The 21,339-nt window shown below is 43.0% G+C and overlaps 2 protein-coding genes across 2 annotated transcripts; one reads left to right on the top strand and one right to left on the bottom strand.

The window, feature by feature from the left end:
- Nucleotides 1–120: 120 nt before the first annotated feature.
- On the bottom strand, nt 121–7,984 carry LOC115107552 (protein disulfide-isomerase A6-like). The gene is made up of 12 exons (XM_029630955.2): nt 7,878–7,984; nt 7,220–7,361; nt 6,648–6,705; nt 6,120–6,246; nt 4,224–4,330; nt 3,681–3,920; nt 3,302–3,442; nt 2,907–2,991; nt 2,638–2,710; nt 2,011–2,169; nt 1,636–1,732; nt 121–1,224 (listed from the first exon to the last, which is right to left on the bottom strand). Exons 1-12 carry the CDS (start codon nt 7,894–7,896, stop codon nt 1,153–1,155), a joined length of 1,320 nt encoding a protein of 439 aa, XP_029486815.2. The 5' UTR covers nt 7,897–7,984; the 3' UTR covers nt 121–1,152.
- A 2,557-nt stretch (nt 7,985–10,541) lies between these two features.
- LOC115107271 (potassium voltage-gated channel subfamily F member 1-like) lies at nt 10,542–14,853 on the top strand. Its single transcript, XM_029630658.2, has one exon. The coding sequence runs from the start codon at nt 10,878–10,880 to the stop codon at nt 12,351–12,353; it is 1,476 nt and encodes a 491-aa protein (XP_029486518.1). The 5' UTR covers nt 10,542–10,877; the 3' UTR covers nt 12,354–14,853.
- Nucleotides 14,854–21,339: the final 6,486 nt, after the last annotated feature.

The raw sequence follows: 21,339 nt of genomic DNA, 5'->3' as shown, positions 1-21,339 counted from the left end.
CCAATTGCGTGTGACGCAAAATACAGATACATGCTTGCAGTCTAGTGAAAGGGTTAGAGGTTATAGCTGTGCCTGAGCTCTGCTTGTCATTCTCAGCAATTTACATGAATAATGAAACAGTAACTTTTTATTCTCTTTATTTTTTAACAAAAATGTAATTTTGTTTTCACACAATCAAAATAGTTGTGTAAGAAAAATCTACACAAGAAGTCCCACATTCCCCTTTGTCCTGCACAGACAATGTAAAATCACTGGTGTTCTCACCGAAAAAAAAAGAAAAAAAAAGACTAAATCAGAAAATATAATGTTCAATAGGTCTGTAAGGCGAAGTCATAGATTTAGAAGATTCTAGATGGATATAACCTGTTTTGGCATGGACATTGAGGGCTTCCACCATTTTAAAGTAGTCAACTGGGTGGGGATTCCGATGGGATAAGGAAGGATCACATGATTCCATCCTGGTCATCAGGAGGGATCAGCCAATGAATGACACACTCTTGAGCAAATGTTCCATAACTGCAGTTGCCAGTAATCACCAACTTTAGCTTTATACTGGTTCAAACATAACACTAGGTTGCAGTGCACCTTTTCAGTTTGCTTGCCAACTTCTAGAAGAAAATGGACTACTTCAAAATGGAGTTTGCCTCAATGGTGCTGCCTGTGCACTCAGACGCCATAATGGGACTTATATAAAAAGATAATATCTCTATCATTCTCTACGGGCAAATCTCCTGCAGGCCACGCCTCTCCCCACTTGACGGAGATGATGTGAGAAGCTGCATGTCTCTCTGGCCCTGTTCAAATACTTCAGAAATGTACACTTATTTCCTTACCTTCTACCTTCCTTTAAATAATCACAGATCTGAATTGATTGGATTGGTCAAATTGGCTGGTAACTTTGCTTTCATCTCTCCTATCACTTATAGATCTGTGCTCTATCAAGGTAACAAAGGAAGGATACTTTTCTGAATTATTCAAACAGGGTTATTCTCTTCATTTCTTTCCTCTTCGTGAGTACTTCAGTAACCGGGCGACCCAATCTACACATTGTTCCATGGGAGAGGAGAGACGGGTCGCGCCAAGTTAGACCAGACAGACAAGATGGCGCCCAACCGTATCCGTCTGGATCGGCCCGCCCGGAAAGCTGGGCTCTCACAACTCTTCCTTCCCAATGTCGTCGTCCAAGGTCACGTCACTCAGGTCGTAGTCATCCTCCACGGGAAGCTGGGGATAAAAGATGTAAGAACTGGCCAGACAATACAAAATATGGGTCGTATTCATTAGTGTAAACAGTTGCAAACTACAGCAAAACATTTTGCAACAGAAAAAAGTTTTTGAAAGAAAACAATATCAGATGATGCCATTTCAGTCCGTTTGGTTTCTAGTCAATACTGCCCTGTGATGTGTTCAATGAGTCTGTCCTCCCTGACATATGTTCTACACTGTACATTTCTATCTGGACGTTTGGTAATGTTCTGTAACGTTACATCCTCCTGAACGGGCCCCAGGCAAGACTTGTCCAAAGCCATTCTTCACCATTTCAAAAGAAGCTCAAGTCACCTCGTTCAGCCAAAACTGTATTATGGTCAGAATACATCTGCATCCACCCCATGACCTTTGACCTTTCTCACTCACCTCTCCATCTTTGCCGTCCCAGGCATCAACTGAATTGATCTTAGGCAAAGCCCCGCCTCCAACGGTAGCAGTGGAGCCACGGCCTACAGACAGATCCCTAGGAGAGACAGAGAAGATACACATCAGAATGCTACTGTGGAAATACTGTATACCGATTGGCTGTTCACAAGGACTTTAAAATCATCTTGGAGCAGAAGCATTCAGATCCAGTATCTCGCCAGGAAGAGAGTTGGGCATGGGTAAGGTCCCAAATGGCACCCTATTGCCTTTATAATGCACTACTTTTGACCAGGGGGAATAGGGTGCAATTGGGACGCATCCATGAGCTACTCTATACTGTGTAAAGCACAAAATGAGCAGACAGCGCCCCCCTACCTGAGGAACTCGTGAATGCCGGTCTCGCTGAAAGAGCCCTTGAGCAGGGCGAACTTCATCTTGCGGGCGTTGATGGCCGTCATGGCGGGGTAGCCGAACCCTCCGATGCCCAGCGCCGCCTCCAGCTCCATCTGAGCACCAGCCTCAGTCCACAGCCAGCTAGAGAGAGATAATCAAATTACACTAAATCAATTCTATTGGGTTGAATTGATCCATCCACAGTCTGAGATCAAATTCATTCAGTCAGACAGTTTGAAATCGAATGCACTGAATAAATCCTATTGGGTTGAATTGATCCATCCACAGTCTGAGATCAAATTCATTCAGTCAGACAGTTTGAAATCGAATGCACTGAATAAATCCTATTGGGTTGAATTGATCCATCCACAGTCTGAGATCAAATTCATTCAGTCAGACAGTTTGAAATCGAATGCACTGAATAAATCCTATTGGGTTGAATTGATCCATCCACAGTCTGAGATCAAATTCATTCAGTCAGACAGTTTGAAATCGAATGCACTGAATAAATCCTATTGAGTACTTCTTTAGGATACAATCATTTGTAAAAATCAGTCATTCTGCCGAGTCGGTGATACGCTCAAACACAGCCTCTTTCTATATACTGACCCCCACATTTTCTTCTTGTACTTCTCTGCCATCTTCATCATCACCTCCAGGTAGCTGTTCCTGCCTGCTGCACCTGTAACAAGGCAATGAAGGAAAGAGACAGGTCAGTCTTGTACAGATCCAAAATGATCAATGTACCGTCATGAGGTACAATGACTAACTGCCATATCAAATAGCCTGAGAATATAAGCATACATTGATATAATAGAAGTTAGCATAGTAAACTGGTCAGAACTGGTCCATACTGGCATAGAGTAGTTCCATCTAACCTGTGTCCAGGATGTGGGGCAGCACAGCGATGACACAGAGCTGGTAGTCATCACAGGTCTTCTTCAGGACATCTGCGTTAAGGATCTGAGAGAGTCACACACAATTAAGAATCGAACAGTCTGTCTTAAGAGAAACACTAAACTTCAAAAGGAAGATTATCTTCTAGTTAAAATATATTTTTTTATTATGGTTAACTTTGATGGAGAGCATAAAAACGATATCTTGGAACCTTTTAGGTTACAATCTTATTGTTTTAATGCTCTCAAACACACAGACACCCCACCCCCAGACAGACACCCCACCCCCAGACAGACACCCCACCCCCAGACAGACACCCCAGACACCCCACCCCCAGACAGACACCCCACCCCCAGACAGACACCAGCACACCTACCTCGAGCAGTTCAGGAGGAGCGGCGTTGTCAGAGAACAGGTCCAGAGCGCGGGCAATGATGTCACCTCGGGTCCTCCCCCCCTGGTAGTCCTCAGGCTCCTCCCCCTTCTTGAAGATCTTAATTGTGGGGAATCCACGGACCTGCAGATACGGAAAGAGAAACGGGAAAAACCTCAGTCCTCGGCCACACTTGGTAGGCAAATGTTGTTTTTTGTATAAATGTCCTGAATAGAGCAGACACGATTCCTGTATTTCTATATAAATCAGTGTTAGAAATAGATAAATGTAGAACAATCTGAACTTTCTGCTGTTGTGCGCAGACAGACATCAGTGGTGATGCTACACTGATAGTATCTGACTGGTGGGTGTTCCTGCTCACCCCGTAACGGCTAGCCAGACCCTGGTGCACAGTGGCGTCCACGGCTCCCAGGTGGACCTTGTCCTTGGTCTGCTCCTTGACGGCCGAGGCTGCAGCCGCCCACTCAGGCTCCAGGCTCTTGCAGTGGCCACACCAGGGGGCAAAGAACTCCACCAACCACACTTCACCACTGTCCAGAACCAGCCGGTCAAAGTTGTCATCCGTCAGCTCCACAACATTCTTCTTACTTCCACCACCACTCTGGAGAAAGAGTATGTTTACTTAGACGTACCGCTTACACTCTGCGCAAAATGTTTAAACAAGAAGACTTGACACGATTCTGAAAACCCTGTAATCATATTAAATTCTTTCAACACGTTGCTACATCTGGCTAAATTTATGTTGTAGGACACCGGACTCATGTTCACTAGGGTACAATGTTCCAAAACATTTTGTGACGGAAAAGAACTAGTGTTCTTGTTGGACAGCCAGTACCTCCATATTTCACTTTAAACGTTTTGTCCATTCTGAACATGACCCAGCCGAGGCGTCAGTAGTAGTTACCTGTCTACTGTTGTCAGAACCACCTGACCTGCCACTCAGCCGGTCCTTCACTAGAGTACGGAGAGTATTCAGGGCTCCGTCCACTATGGCCTGGCTACTACGCCCACCTGAGGGAGGGAGATTATTAACACCATTAGAGCCCAGCAATCTGAACACATTGATGTCTAGACCTTTTTATCCTTTGTGCTGTTGTCTGTGCCTAAATGTTTGTACCATGTTTGTGCTCCTGACATGTTGTGTTGCTACTATGCTGTGTTGCTGCCATGCTGTGTTGCTGCCATGCTGTGTTGCTGCCATGCTGTGTTGCTTGCTGTGTTGCTGCCATGCTGTGTTGCTGCCATGTTGTGTTGCTGCCATGCTGTGTTGTCATGTGTTGCTGCCATGTTGTGTTGCTGCCATGCTGTGTTGTCGTGTGTTGCTGCCATGTTGTGTTGCTGCCATGCTGTGTTGTCATGTGTTGCTGCCATGCTGTGTTGTCATGTGTTGCTGCCATGCTGTGTTGTCATGTGTTGCTGCCATGCTGTGTTGTCATGTGTTGCTGCCATGCTGTGTTGTCATGTGTTGCTGCCATGTGTTGCTGCCATGCTGTGTTGTCGTGTGTTGCTGCCATGCTGTGTTGTCGTGTGTTGCTGCCATGCTGTGTTGCTGCCATGCTGTGTTGTCATGTGTTGCTGCCATGCTGTGTTGTCATGTGTTGCTGCCATGTGTTGCTGCCATGCTGTGTTGTCATGTGTTGCTGCCATGCTGTGTTGTCATGTGTTGCTGCCATGTTGTGTTGCTGACATGCTGTGTTGTCATGTGTTGCTGCCATGCTGTGTTGTCATGTGTTGCTGCCATGCTGTGTTGTCATGTGTTGTCATGTTGTGTTGCTGCCATGCTGTGTTGTCATGTGTTGCTGCCATGCTGTGTTGTCATGTGTTGCTGCCATGTTGTGTTGCTGCCATGCTGTGTTGTCATGTGTTGCTGCCATGCTGTGTTGTCATGTGTTGCTGCCATGCTGTGTTGTCATGTGTTGCTGCCATGCTGTGTTGTCATGTGTTGCTGCCATGCTGTGTTGTCATGTGTTGCTGCCATGCTGTGTTGTCATGTGTTAATGCCATGCTGTGTTGTCATGTGTTAATGCCATGCTGTGTTGTCATGTGTTGCTGCCATGCTGTGTTGTCATGTGTTGCTGCCATGCTGTGTTGTCATGTGTTGCTGCCATGCTGTGTTGTCATGTGTTGCTGCCATGCTGTGTTGTTTTCTTAGATCTCTATGTTGTGATGTCTCTTGTCGTGATGGTTGATTTGTCCTATATCTTTTTTTTTTTATCCCCGTCCCCGCAGGAAGCCTTTTGCCTCTTGGTAGGCCATCATTGTAAATAAGAATCTGTTCTGAATTTATTTGCCTAGTTAGATAAAGGTTCAATAAATACAAAATATTGCCAGAAAGTCACATGGGTTGTATTCACTAAACACCAAACGGAAGAAAACAAACCAAAAAATAGAAAGGGATAACCTGAATGTGTCAAATTAGAAACACTTGTTTTTGTTTTCCGTTACAAAAATGTTTTGCTATGGGTGTGCACTAATGAATACAACACAGGGTTGTGTTTATTAGGCACCAAAGATAAGAAAATAGACTGAAACAGGGAGGGACTACCTGATCCAATAAGAAACCCAGATTGTCCTTTTCAATTGAAAAGCATTTAAAAATGTTTCCCATTGCGTGCCCTAATGAACACAACCCTGGTCCATGTTAAAGGTAACGTCAATATGACATCATAATACTGTATATGCCATTTAGCGGCTCTACATGTGGTAGGAATTGAGCCTGAGGATGATGCCGTTTGCTTTATGATGTCATATCTGAGTCTACCTTTATAAAGTTAGGGAAAGGCCCAGCTACTAGACGTACCTTGGTAATCATCAGGCTTGTTCTTATTGGCCCCAAAGATCTTGATGGAAGGGAAGCCTTTGACACCGTACTGACCGCCCAGGGACTTGTGCTGGTCGGCGTCCACCGCACCGACCTTAACGATGCCCTGGGGGGGGCAGCGAGAGGTTACAGTCAATGTCACCACCATCATCATTACTGTTGCCAGAAATAGTCATTGCATCCCTCATTAGTATAGCTCATAGTGCGCTGGTGTTCTCTATTTGTTTTGTACCAGAAATATATACACCCAGGACATGACACGGACAAGCAGTAGCAGTAAAAGATGCAGCTGCTTATTGTGAATGTGGTATAGTGATCAACTGCTTATAGTTATCAAATGGTCCTGCACAGTGATGGTTGCATGTGGAGCGAACTGTAGTAACATGCACTTTATGTAGCTAGTGACATAACATGTTAATAAAACAACTTCAAGTTGAATTACAACATCTTAAGTTGAAATAATATTGGTGTAATATAGGTGACACTAATAACAGAGGTAGAGTTTACCTTCAAGGCTGTGGCGGTCTTCTTCCAGTCAGCAGTCAGGCTCTGACAGTGTCCACACCTGTGGAGACAAACAGTCTTCCTGTTCCAGGCCCCAGACTACACACAGCCTTATATCCATCTGCATTAGCAGAGTGGAGTCTACACAAATACGATCACTCCGAGTGATAATGAGCAAGTCTGGTTTTGCATAGACCTGCCACAGATGTTTTTCAGTCAGGATGCGTGCATTTGCTTCAAGTTTATGCCAAAGGGACGATGTGTTTACTAGCTACTATTTGAACTTCTATATCAATGTGTATTCAGTGATGAGAACGCTGTAGAAATTTTATTGACAATTCCCTATTCTTCTTAACAGACAATGTTCTCTGTTCTTCAAAATACATCTCTATCCGAACTTTCTGTAACGCTACAACCTTCTGAATGCACCCCAGGTCTACAAACTATTGTGTCCCTCCTTGACAGGTTATTGGGATAAAGAGATTTCATACAACGCTAGCTGCTTGGTGGCAATTTAACACTTGTGGCGAAGTTCTCAGTATCTCATTGGGCCCCCATCAGATTCAACCACTCACCAAGGAGCGTAAAACTCTATGAGCCAGAGGCTGTCGCTCTGAAGAACCTCCCGGTTGAAGTTGGAGGGGTTGAGTTCAACGACATCATCAGCAGCAGAGTAGAATCCCTGGGCCATCAAGACCAGGGAACAACCCAAAACACCTGGTGGGAAAGAGGCAGAGGAAAGGAGGAGCTGAGTGTGAGGTGTATGTACATTTTGCATATGCAATATGCCACAAACACTGTCCAAGATCATGTTGGTAGCATGAAATGATTGCTAACACATACAAACTTTCAATTATGTAGGGAATAGGCTACAGTTCAACATAATAAATATATATGTTTTAAAGTTGGCACATCAAGCCAAACTCTAGATAGCTAGCTAAGGTTAAAATGGTTAACTAGTCTACAATCCAGAACCCATTTCATCAGGTTTTAATTCAGCTTGTCGTCTTTTAGCCATCGTGTCATTGTCACTAGTTAACTAATATTGCCAGAGTGAATCAAAATACAATCTGATTCAGTAGCATTAACGTCAGATAGCTAGCAATCTTGGATACATCCTATGGCCACCATGACCGAACCTTAGCTAAATAGCTTTTTCTTTTTTTACAATGGCATTAACTACAAACCAATATAATACTAATAAATCTGAACAAGCCGTTTAGACTTTCTTACCAAATAAAAACCCTCTCATGATTCCAGCGGATCTCTGTGCACCAGTCCAATGTAATTGTCCAGAGCAGCTCTGTTGCAGAAAAGGACCAGCGCTACAAAAAGAGAGGGCGAAATGTTTTACCGTGGCCTACGCTGATTGGCTCCCTGCCGGCTGTGCCGCGCCACGTCCAATCAGAACTCGACGTGTAGTTTTCCCAGCCAGTACAGGATGGCGTGTAAAAGAATCACAGGAAGATATGTGGAGAGTTAAAGCCATGGTGGAGAGCCAAGATGCTTTCAGTCACGACCGGACCGCTCATTAGGCAGGATTAGGCGACCGCCTATGGCGAAAGATTGACGAGGGCGGAATTTTCTAAACTATAAACTGACCGAGACGTACCTCCAACCACAACACATAACACCTTACATAATTCTGCCCCAAAATAATGACAATTTCTGTCAACCAGAAATATGGGCTTTTTAGGTGAGCGTTGATGCCGCCCTTTGAGAAGCAGTGCCCACTTTGTCAAAGGCAGGGCACAAAATACATTGCTTGCCCATTCCTAGCGCCCATTCCGAGCGCACTTCTCCAGGGTTCTGTTGGAGAGATGCATCACTGCAGCACTCCACCAATGTTCCACCCCCCAAAAAGATCTACTATAAATCATGTAGCAGATATAGGATATGGTAGAAAGAGTATGTGGTCTTTTCTGTAGCCTACAGGCTGGACATAAAATGTATGACAATGTAATGAGACAGACACTTTTTACATCATGCAAGTTTCTCCAATCAAGCCTAACCTAAATGGCGCTCAATTAAATAAAAAATGCAGCTGTCATGTTAACAAACAACATATCCTAAAAAACAGGACAGTTCAATGTAAAATGGACAATATGGAATGGACAATCACAACTGTTGTCCACGAGTTTCATCCCATTGTCATGATCAGTGGTTCAAATCAAATCAAATCAAATCAAATGGTTTGAAGTTTGTATCTGTCAATTATTGACACGCTGATCATAGCAAAAATAAAATACTTCTGCATTTCCCACTGTGTGAACACATTGCAAATAGGCCTCGTTATAACTCCTGATGAAGTCGGGTAGCTGATATTCAGAGTTTAAATAGCCAAATTGATTAGTCACAGGAATCAGGACTAATAAAGCCAATGCAATGACATGTTTTACAAAAGGTGGGTCTACCAGATGGATGGGCATTCATAAAATTCCATTGGGTCGGACATCGTAGGCTACACCCCAGTAAGCACTAGCCGACATCTTCTGGACATCTTTTTTTGGTCTTGTCCAGACGTCATTTTTTGGTGTTTTACAAACCGTAGTCTTGCCACATATATAGGCATTCATAAAATCCAATGTCAGGCAACACTGTAGGCTACACCTCAGTAAGCATGGACCGACGTCGTTTTGGAGGTATTTTTTTGGAGTTCTTATGATGTGGAATGATTGATTGCCTAAAATCTGTAGGTTATGCTATTCAAGTTGAAATGCCTACACATTTCTTAGTGTAAAAAAACTGCACAGGGGGCATTTCTAGATGAGCCAAAGTTTTGCATTTAAGCCTACAGTAGGATGGACTTTGTTGCTTAAATCAATCAATTATACAGTGTTGGGGAAGCTACTCTGAAAATATAGTTTCCCAAGCTACCAATTACTTCACACTGGAAGAAGTTAGGCTACACTAAGAAAAAGTACATCATTCACTACATACAAACTACTTAGTAAAAATTGTCATATCTAAATCTGAAATATCATAGACTACAAATTGCAAGAACAGAACACTCTGGAGTCAGGTGTTAACAGAATGTGTAATTTAGCCTACACAAAAACAATGTTTTAAGTGATAATTAGGCAAGTCTGATACCGGAACAAATTACATTTTTGCCTACACCCGTTTGATTTTTGCAAAAACGTAGTTTGGAGTTCGAGTAGTTAGCTACATGCTACATGTAAAAAAAAAAGTAAATAACGACTGAAAACACTACCAATATTTGAATTTAGTTCAACTACCACCAAGCTTCTGCAAAATCTAGTTTAGTTGAACTACGTGTAGTTGATTACTTCCCAACACTGAGAATATATAGGCTAATATTGATTCAACAAACCAATTTATGTGGTTCGTGATTGCAACGTGAACTCATTGTCGCTAGATGGAGATACTAGGCAAGACTGTGGCCTTATGCCTCTGCGCATTTACGCACACTTGGGTAACCTAACATCATTCCATAATATGGCCATTAAAGATCTCCTTTTTCACTGCAACATATCTTGTTGAAATGTATTCCTTGACAACAGAGATTTACCTTTCTTGACAGGCAATATATTTGTGCACACAAGCCGAAACATTTTTCAAAAGCTAGCCTGAGACAGATTTGCTTGTTGTTTTACCCTTGGGGTAGGCTACCTCCATGAGGAAATAGACAAATGGTATTGGACTGGTAGTGGGGACAATATTTTCTGACATGTGATATATGTCCGTTTCCTGGCTAATGTCGTCTCTTTACCATAAAACACAATTTATTACAGCTCTCCTCCCACTTCCCCCACACTTCCCTGTAGCTCTCTGCCTCTAGTTACTCCACTATTCATTAGCAGCCTCACATATTTATATTTGTTGTGACGCGTATTCTGCAAGACTGCGCACTGATGCACAGTAGTCCAACTTTTAACAGCAGGCACAGAGGCGCTCTCTTATTTTCTGATGACGGACTAGTGGGAGAAGAGACGCCTGTTCATTCGGCATTGCTTGCTACAGCTCTACGCAAAAGATACATGTGGATTTTTTCCAGGTTCGAATGAAGCTTAGCCTATAGGCCTATACATTTGTGTCAAACATTTAAGGAGATCTGAAAACTTGTCGTTTTCCTTTGATGTTCTGCAGTCTTTTACGCACGCAGTTTCCTACGCAAGTATCCTAGCGTAGACTAGTTGCATTAATACAGGCCAACTATATTCATTCAGATTTTCTTGGAGTAAATCAACAATATAGGCTACACGGACAAGTATGTGGGGAATAACGAGGACAAGATATGCTGATTGCAATGGCTCGGAGGCCAGTGAGGAGACCGGGATTGTCCTGAACATCGGTGGAGTAATACAGGTGTTGTGTGGGGATGTGCTGAACCGTTTTCCGGAGACCCGACTAGCGGAACTGTGGAACACCTCCAAGGGGTGTTTGGAGGACTTATCCTCACTTTGTGACGACTATGACTCAGGGAAAGGTGAATTTTATTTTGACAGAGACCCGGACGCGTTTAAGTGTATAATTGAGCTGTATTACTACGGGGAGATACATATTAAACGGGGCATCTGTCCAATTTGTTTCGTAAAGGAGATGGAGTTCTGGAAAATTGACTTATATTTCCTGGACGATTGCTGTAAAGGCGACCTACAGGAGGCGGAGGACGAGCTTGCAGAGATTGCCGAGAAGGTTCAAACTATTCTGGTCGACCGGGAAGGGGACCCCTCTGCCAGGGGTTGGCAATGTTTCCAAATGTGCTTGTGGAAGCTTTTGGAGAAGCCGGAGTCGTCGCTGTCCGCGCGCGTCATCGCCATAGTGTCTTTCCTCTTCATCCTCATCTCCTCGGTGGTGATGTGCGTAGGCACCATCCCTGACCTGCAGGTGGAGGACGCTGAGGGCAATCACATGGAACACCCGATCTTGGAGGCCATCGAGACCACGTGTATCGGCTGGTTCACCGTTGAATACGTTCTGCGCTTGATATCGTCCCCGAATAAAGTGAAATTCGTCCTGTCCTTCATGAACATCATAGATTTCATGGCCATCATGCCCTTTTACGTGGTGCTGACTTTGACGTCTCTGGGCACGGCTATGATGGAGCTGGCTAACGTGCAGCAGGCGGTGCAGGCGCTGCGCATCATGCGCATTGCGCGCATCTTCAAGCTGGCGCGCCACTCCTCTGGGCTGCAGACTCTCACCTCGGCCCTGAAAAGCAGCTTCAGCGAGCTGGGGATGCTGCTCATGTACATGGGCGTGGGCGTCTTCTTGTTCTCGGCACTGGCCTACACTTTGGAGCAGAGCCACCCGGAGACCATGTTCACCAGCATCCCGCAGTCCTTTTGGTGGGCCGTCATCACCATGACCACCGTGGGCTATGGAGACATCTACCCCAAGACCACGCTGGGTCGGTGCAACGCGGCCGTCAGCTTCCTCTGCGGGGTGATTGCCATCGCGCTGCCCATACACCCTATCATCAACAACTTCGTCATATTCTACAATAAGCAGCAGGTGCTGGAGACCGCGGCCAAACACGAGATCGAACTGATGGCGCTGCGTTCCAGCGAGGCATGTGCAGAGGAGAGCGGGCCCCACATACAGCGCAGATCAGTCGGTGTCGCGGCCGGAGTGTGGGACAATGCCATGCGCTCCTGTCACAGTGACACCTACATTCCCCTGCTGCAAGACCCCAGAGCAGGAGTACAAACCCCAAGCTTGGACAGAAGCTTTGACAGTTCATAGCTGAGTCAAATCACCCCTCTTCACAGCGCACAGCTTTAATGGACCTACAGTATATGCCCCAAAAACATCCATTGCGAGATCACAAATTATAATAAAATCACGATAAAGAACTTGGTGACCCATTGTAAAATGTCTCAAAATATAAGTTCATTAGTGTAATAATGTCACTTTTCCAAAATACATGAACACATAATTTGAAAAAATATAGAAAGAAAAGACAATACAAGTATATGGGTGATGCAATAGTGTAAATAATAGAGTAGGAACTTGTGGTTATTGTAAATGTAGACCAAAGTGGTTGGTTCATGTTTACGCTGGAACATTGGTGTAGGCCAGGAGTCACCAACCAGGAGTCACCAACCAGGAGTCTCCAACCAGGAGCCACCAACCAAGAGTCTCCAACCAGGAGTCACCAACCAGGAGTCACCAACCAGGAGTCACCAACCAGGAGGCACCAACCAGGAGTCTCCAACCAGGAATCTCCAACCAGGAGTCTCCAACCAGGAGTCACCAACCAGGAGTCTCCAACCAGGAGTCACCAACCCGGAGTCTCCAACCATGAGCCACCAACCAAGTGTCTCCAACCAGGAGTCACCAACCAGGAGTCACCAACCAGGAGTCTCCAACCAGAAGTCACCAACCAGGAGTCACCAACCAGGAGTCACCAACCAGGAGTCTCCAACCAGAAATCACCAACCAGGAGTCACCAACCAAGAGTCTCCAACCAGGAGTCACCAACCCGGAGTCACCAACCAGGAGTCTCCAACCTTTTCTAGCATGAGAGCTACTTTTAAAAAATGAAACATGTGGCTAGTTAAAAAAAAAAATCTAGCTTTCAAATAGGCACATTCTTCTCTTCTCCTCTCCCATGCATCTCTTCCTCGGGTCCTTGAAGAGAAAGTATTTCACTGTTTTCACTCTCAGTATACCTGGTAAAATATGTGTAATAAACAACTCTAAGGGGAGCCCTATAAAATCTGTGATTTCTTCCCCAAATTGTTTTATATTTTCCTGAATTATATATTCTCAGTTAGATTTTTCCTGGTTTTAGATATTATTATTTTTTGTTCACTCTCAAAATTACAATTGTTCATGGAGAAACAGCCCATGTCAATGCTTAAATCACATCAAAATATTGTATTTTTTACGCCTGGAAGAAAACGAACACATTTCGATTTTTGAGTGCATTTCCTCTTTAATTGCACATCTGGCCCTTTAATTGCTCATCTGCAAGTGAGGAATGTGCTGTCTAATGTGCTGGTCTAGTGATGGTTCTGTACCTCTACTGCTCATTTCATGGCAAATTTAGAAAATAACAAATAATAGATACAAATTATATACCTTTAATTTGCAGTTAACATTTAATTGAGAAGGTTTTGAGGAAAGTATTTCTGTCAACCCACAAGTGGGATAATGTCAATGTTGCTTTGATTGCGTAGTAGCTGGGAGCTTACGGTGTCTGATAATTGTGAGATTTATTTATGACAGTTTGTGGTGGAACACTTCAAAATTGCATGTACTTTCAGAATTGTTTGTTGAGCTACTCATAGGTGGGCTGCGAGCTATTGGTAGCTCACGATCAACCTGTTGGATACCCCTGGTGTAGGCCTATAGCCGAGGCTACTTGACAGTCATCTCATCTGTGATTGTGTAAGGTCTAAGTGCTGCAAGAACAGTACTCTGTCACTCCTCCTCTTTATAACCTTGGACTGCCAGTCAAATGGACCTAATCACCGGTGTATTGATAAGCGGGTAGACGTGGTGCTGAACAGCGCCATGCGCGGTGCAGTCCACTGCATATGCATAAAGTTATACAATGTGTCTAATTTTCCTCTGTAAAAAAAGTATATTAAAAGTGAATTAACTATGAATGTCTATTCTCTATTGCATTTTTTTCTATAGGCACTAGATGCTCCTATATCTACAGATATACATGTATATATCCCACTGGGCACAGACGTCAGTTCACCATCTAGTTTTGATTTACATTTGGTTGACATTTAATTGAACTCATCACATTACATTTTTTGGGGATGAAATGACTTGGAAACAATGTTGATTCAACACATTTTTGCTCAGTGGGATGTTATCATGTGTAGCCTAATAAAATGAGATACAGTATCAACAGACTTGTCAGCTGTGACTCTGTACTCAACTAAAGTCATCATGCCTCAAAGAAAAGAGCATGCAGGATATCCTACCATTTCATCTGCATTGGTTTGCAAGCAGGCTTTGGTACAACTTTACCCATTCAGTTTAAGTTTGTTTTGTTCATTAAATCTTCTCAAGTTCAGTTTTCCTGTAAATTCTTCATTAATTTCAGCCTGAGATACATACAGTATGTGTCTATTTAAAGTGGGGTGAAGTTAACCTTCCAATGTCAGATAGAGAACATTCCTTGGCTCTAGGACATTTCAGTAATGGGTTTAAATTTTGCAGCAGCCCCCGAAGCCTCCCCTGAGGGTGTAGGGCATATGTGGCATCAGGGGTGCAACTTTCACTGGGGACAGAGGGGACATGTCGCCCCCCCTCCACATTTTGAAATTGCATTTTTGTCCCCCCCCAGTTTTATAATTGGAATGTGATACAAAATGAGGCGACGGTGTGCTTTAGGACCATGCGGACACCTCCGAGCGGTTGGGTAGGCTGTTTGGAGTGTTTATCCCCCCAAATTATAATAATACAAATTTTAAAAATACATTATGTCCCTCAACTTCTAAAACCAAAGTTGCGCCCCTGTGTGGCATACTTGATCGCTGAATAAAGGCATCCACATGCTTCCCAGACTAAACATTTCGGAATAGTTTGTGCATATATTATGACATATTTTGTTACGTTTTTATTAGTTTGGGACTTCGGTGAGAGTTGTTAGGGCATGTTCAAATCTTTTCTTGAGGCAAGCCAGTGTTCGGAGCCAAAGTCTAAGCCCCTTCATCGGTGATTGGTCAACAGTAGGGATTCTTCAATAAAAATCTGTTGTCATTCAACGAGAGAGGACTCGTTTTTATACACATTTTTTCATTGAGATATACTGCACCAAACATCTCCAAGGCAAAAACGACAAAATTAATGACAGACTTCTTGAGTTTTCTAAGATGAATTCTGTATATTCTGAGGAAGTGTATACTGGCTATGGCTTCTCAAAATTGACAAACGGTAGGCCTACTAGGGCCACTTTTTTCTTGTTTTTCAAGTGAAAGTTTTTTAAGGGAGTATGTGAGCACACTCGTTTGATTCGGCTAGCCGACTTTGGCTAGGTACTAGCCGAACTGAAGCATGCTGACACTTTTAAACTGCTGTGGGTAGGGAGAGAATGGGAGGGAGGACAGGAGTGGATGCAAGTTAGCAACAGCTCGCCAGGCTGTCCACCCACACACACACACACACATACACTTCCGCTTAGGGGCCCCTATCTCCTCCTGCATGCACTCACACAATGTCAGGGCTAGTGGAAGAGGCCTTTAACTGCCTGACAGGTGGAGCTATAATGTCAAATAATGTCAAATGCTCTTATTGTGTAGCGGGACAATGTCTCTCTCTCCCTGCCCCTCATACATGCATGAGAAGGAGATCGTCTCACTGCACAATGAGAGGAATTGATGCACACACGTATCTACCAGACTGATGCTTTAGGGCAGGGGTCTCCAACCTTTTCTAGCATGAGAGCTACTTTAAAAAAAATGTATATGTCACAAGCTGCATTTTATTTTCTAGCTTTCAAACAGGAACATTCTTCTCTGCTTTTTCTCCCCTGCATCTCTTCCTCGGGTCCTTAAAGAGAACGTATCGCACTGTTTTCTGTCAGTATACCTGGTAAAATAATGGTTAATAAAGGGGGGCCTGATAAAATCTTTAACTTCTTCGCCAAATTATGTTTTATATATTTTTCCCAAATTATGTTTTCTCGGGTGTATTTTTCTCGGTTTTAGGTTGTTTTTCACTCTCAAAATTACAATTTCTCAGAAAAAAACATCGAAATTGGATGCACTGAGTCCATGTCAATGCTTAAATCACTTCTAAATATTTTATTTTTTAGGTCTGGAAGAAAACGAACACATTTTGATTTTTGAGTGTATTTCCCCTTTAATTGCGCATCTGGCCTTTGTGCTGGTCTAGTGATGGTTCTGTACTGCTACTGCTCATTTCATGGCAATGTTATAAAATAACAAATAATAGATGCAAATTATATACTTTCTAAGTTTATTTCCAAATACATTCCAATATTCAAATAAAAACGTATCTAAATACTTACCGCCAAATGTCTTTGAAAGTAATTGAAATACCCTAAAAGAGTATTTGAGCCCAGGTCTCTCTCTCTCACTCTCACTCTCTCTCTCACACACACACACACACACACACACACACACACACACACACACACACACACACACACACACACACACACACACACACACACACACACACACACACACACACACACACACACACACACACACACACACACACACACACACACGTCACATGCAGCTGACTCAATTACATGGATCAGTGTTGAGTTACACAGCAACAACCATTGTGATGATAAACAAATAGAGATATAATTCCTGTCCCAGCCCCCTCTCTTTCCCTCTGTCATTTTAGGATTTGGATTTCTGACTAATGTCCCTGTTTAAAAATAGAACTAAAGGAAGAACGAGACCTAGACTGACCCACTTGTTCAGTGTCATCAATTCAGATGTGTAACTGATATTATATTTGACCTTGAACTGAATACTTCATTGCAAATCAATGTTGCTAAACAGATCCAATACTATTCAAGAATCTTAAAGGATTACTCAAAAACTAGTGGACTAAAGAACAAAATACTAAACGATAGCTTGAGTGAACCTATCCCATTACAGTTTTTTCTAACTGCATACACAAGTTTTCAAAACTGTCTCCTTTTTTCAAAACTCTACACACAATTCCCAAAACTGCACACACAAAATGCAAAATGCCTCACATTCTTCAAAATGTAACACTGCATTCAAAATGCCATAAACACATATCAGAATGAAGCATTTGCATCAAATGGCAAACACTGCTTTCATAATAGTACATTTTTGGATATACCATGTAAACACTGTTGTTCTAAATCCAGGAATTGGTAGGGGGGGGGCAGTCACCAGTGCTAAGCTACGCTTCATCTCTTCTCCGGCCTGGGTCTGGCCACAATACTTCGTCCACATCACAATATACGTTTTCTCTTGCCAAACATCGAGGGAACATCTCCTAGCATGACGTATCCAACCTTGGACAGAGGCAACCTCTATGTCCCCACATGCGTCCTCCATTGCCTGGAGAAGCGGCATGCGGGCATAGGGTTGGTGATCATACACTTTCCAGTGCCAGGCTGAGAAGAATTCCTCTATGGGATTTAGAAAAGGTGAATATGGGGGTAGGTACAAAACTACAAATTGTGGATGGGTGGCTAACCAGTTTTGGACCAAAACAGTCCGGTGAAAACTAACATTGTCCCATAAAACCACAAATCTAGCAGGCTCCTGATCTGGATCAGGGACAAGCATTGTGTAAATTGCATCCAGAAAAGTGAGCTTATGGCCGGTGTTGTACAGACCCAGTGTGGCATTGTGATGGAGGACCCCGTTTTGAGTGATGGCAGCACACATGGTTATATTACCCCCACGCTGTCCAGGGACATTGGTAATTGCCTTACTGTCCTATTACATTTCTTCCGTGGCGCCTGCTTTTGGTGAGGTTGAAGCCAACCTCATCAACATAAATAAATTAATGGCGAATTACATGGGCATCCAGCTCCAATACTCTCTGTAACAGACAAAAGGATGTACAGATGAGTAAATATGGTATGTCTGAAGTACTGGAAGTAGTGTTGCATACATACCTCTACAAAGTCATGTCGCATATTCTTGACTCTGTCAGAGTTTCTCTCAAATGGCACCTTGTAAAGTTGTTTCATCGTCACTCGGTGCCGTTGGAGGATGCGTTGTATGGTCGACAGGCTTACAGCATTGATGTTGTTAAATATGGTGTCATTATTCAAGATATGCTCTCTTATCTCTCGAATCCTAATTGCATTGTTGGCCAAAACCATATTTATAATTGCAGTCTCTTGTACATCTGTAAACAAGCGTCCTCGTCCTCCATGATGTCTTTGCCTTTCCACTCTGTACAGAATTCAAACACAGTATGTGTTCAGCATAGGAACTGTAAACAATGTACAAAAAAATGTTGTACAGCATGATAACCAACCTCATTCATTCAATGCAGTGCAGTGAATGGATGCCTTAGAGTTACAAATGTTTATGCAATACTATGCAGTCATACGTATTTTACAGTACATTACTGTAATGCTAAAATAGTCATTAGATAGTTGCATACTTGTTCTCATTTCTGAAGTTTCGAATAATGGACGCCACTGTAAATCGACTTAAGTTGGGCTGGAGTCTCAGTCCAGCCTCTCTCATGGTCAAACCGTGGTTGATCACATGATCAACAAGTGTTGCCCTAATCTCATCAGAGATGGCTCTCCTTCCTTCTCTTCTTTGCCCTCATCCTCTTCTTCCTACTCCTCCTACTCCTCTTGCTCTCTGTCCATTGTTGGCATCCATTGTTCAAAACAGGTAATCTGACCTTTGACCTATTTATAGGCCTATACTACAGTAAAGCAGTGATTGGTTAGTGATCAGTTAAGCTATTAGTGTTTGCACATGTGAGGAGTGTGTGTGTGACCTGGTGAATAAGTGCAGCATTTTGATTGGTTGTGTTTGGAAAAGGAAAGCAAGTCACTTTTGAAAAAAGTGTTTTATGCAATTGACAACTGAGTCAAAGGCTGAGAAACAGCTTATGGTTTTGGATATTTGGTGTGTAGTTTTGCACTTTGAGTGAGAGGTTTCAAAAATCGTGTGACATGAAAAGATTTTGTGTGTAAGCAGTTGAAAAAAACTGTAAGTAAAACTAATTTCAGGTGACATCAATCCCTCAGCAATGCTGGGGATGACTGCTGCCATTGTTGAGCTCTGGATGAAAGTTAGTAATATATCTATTGCCTAAGGGCAGACCGAGGGTGGTATGTGGTATATGTAAACAGGGGCGCAACTTTCACTGGGGATGGGGATGGGGGACGTGTCGCCCCCCCCTCCAAATTCTGAAATTGCATTTTTGTCCCCTCCAGTTTTATAATTGGAATGTGATACAACATGAGACAACGGTGTGCTTTCGGACCATGCGGATGCCTCCGAGCAGTCGGGTAGGCTGTTTGGAGTGTTAATCTGACTGGATATTTTAAATAAAAATTATGTCGTTCCCCCACTTCTAAAACCAAAGTCGTGCCCCTGTATGTAAATTATGTCGAGGTATCGAATTCTGCATGAAATAGACAGTAGTAGCATTAATTTGAAAAAGGATGCTGGAAGGTAAAGCCAAGGCTCAAAGAGACATATTCCCCACCCGGTGGGAGAGATATTTCAGATGCGGGGAATGGGTAAGGTAATCTCCTAAATGATTGCAGATTTAGGAGGAATGGAAACCGTCTACAAAACCATTATAATTTTCAGAACATTGATATGTTTTTCCTGGACAGAAAAGTTTAAAAGCACGCATATGTGCACTCAGAAGGCAGCTTGACTCATAGAGATCCGTGAAAACGCAAAAAAAAAAATCATCACAAAGATTCAATCGGACCTTTTTCTCCAAGCAAAAAGATTAAAATGGATATGACTTCTGAAAAACAACTAGACACAATTTTGTACTTTTCTGAAATCTCTCCATCTGCCACACCCTCCCCCTTTCTCTCTCTATGTCTCTCTATGTTAATTTCTCTATAGTAAAGATACATTTCCCCCTCAAACGCACTGTATGGGGCCCCAGGGCCCTGTTGTGCCAATGTTCAATATGACGCAGATGGAATGTAGCCTACAGAACGAGTACAATTCCATTTCACGAAGAATGATAAGGAATGACTCATTTACCCAGGCCTATAGCTTATATACTATAATTTCCAACAACATCAACAACTGATTAAACCCCAGGGGCCACAGAAATTAGACTAAATGCAAAATCGTCATCAGATATAAATCAATCAATATAATTAGGGCCCATAACAATTAAAACCTCTTTCTGTAATTAACACGGAGAGAGAATATAAAGAATATAAATATAAATCTCTTGATGTATTTTCTTATAGAGCTCGTTAAAACTTTATGATTGCATGTCCACAATAACCTTTCAGCAGCATTGGAGATGATGGAGCTAATGGGAACATGGCGTGATGCCATGTCGTTGCTCCCAGCCCCGAGGAAACGTGTTTCACAGGAGGAGAGAACAGTGGTTGGTGTGTGAAGGAGAATAGCAATAAATGCTAGCTGAAGGACGTTATAATATAATCGCATACCCTCCTGTTGAAGGTTAAACAGGCCAAGCCATATGGCAATGGCTTGGCTATGAGCAGGCCTAGGGTGAACTGCTTGGAGGGATGGTTCCCCAGACCCAGGTTAATCTTCTACCAATAATGCAAATGACATTCATTGCTGGTCAAATAATCTCTTGTGGACAGCCTACGAAAATGAGCGTCTGACCAAATTAAATTACTGGGCACATGACAAGACCGTGAATACCCACACACCCTCCCCTCGTCTCTATGAGGCACTTTCCCCTCTCTAACAGTGTCTCAGTCCTTTGCTGACAGACGAGCCAGGCGCAAAAATGTTTTACAGAGGGCACACAGCGTCAGCCATGTTATTTTAGCGCTGTCTCAATTCAGTTGATAAATTTACAGGCTTATCATTAAGAAAATTGGTCACAAGAGTTCTGAGACCATAGATAGAAGTGACTTTACAAGAGGCTGAGACCATAGAGATAGAATCAAATCAAATTATATTTGTCACATACACATGGTTAGCAGATGTTAATGCGAGTGTAGCGAAATGTTTGTGCTTCTTGTTCCGACAATACAGTAATAACCAACGAGTAATTTAACCTAACAATTACACAACAACTACATTATACA

The sequence above is a fragment of the Oncorhynchus nerka genome, linkage group LG24, assembly GCF_034236695.1.
Source record: "Oncorhynchus nerka isolate Pitt River linkage group LG24, Oner_Uvic_2.0, whole genome shotgun sequence".
Lineage (NCBI taxonomy): Eukaryota > Metazoa > Chordata > Actinopteri > Salmoniformes > Salmonidae > Oncorhynchus > Oncorhynchus nerka.
The sequence above is the reverse complement of the archived record's forward strand: the minus strand, read 5'-3'. Positions and strand labels throughout refer to the sequence as shown.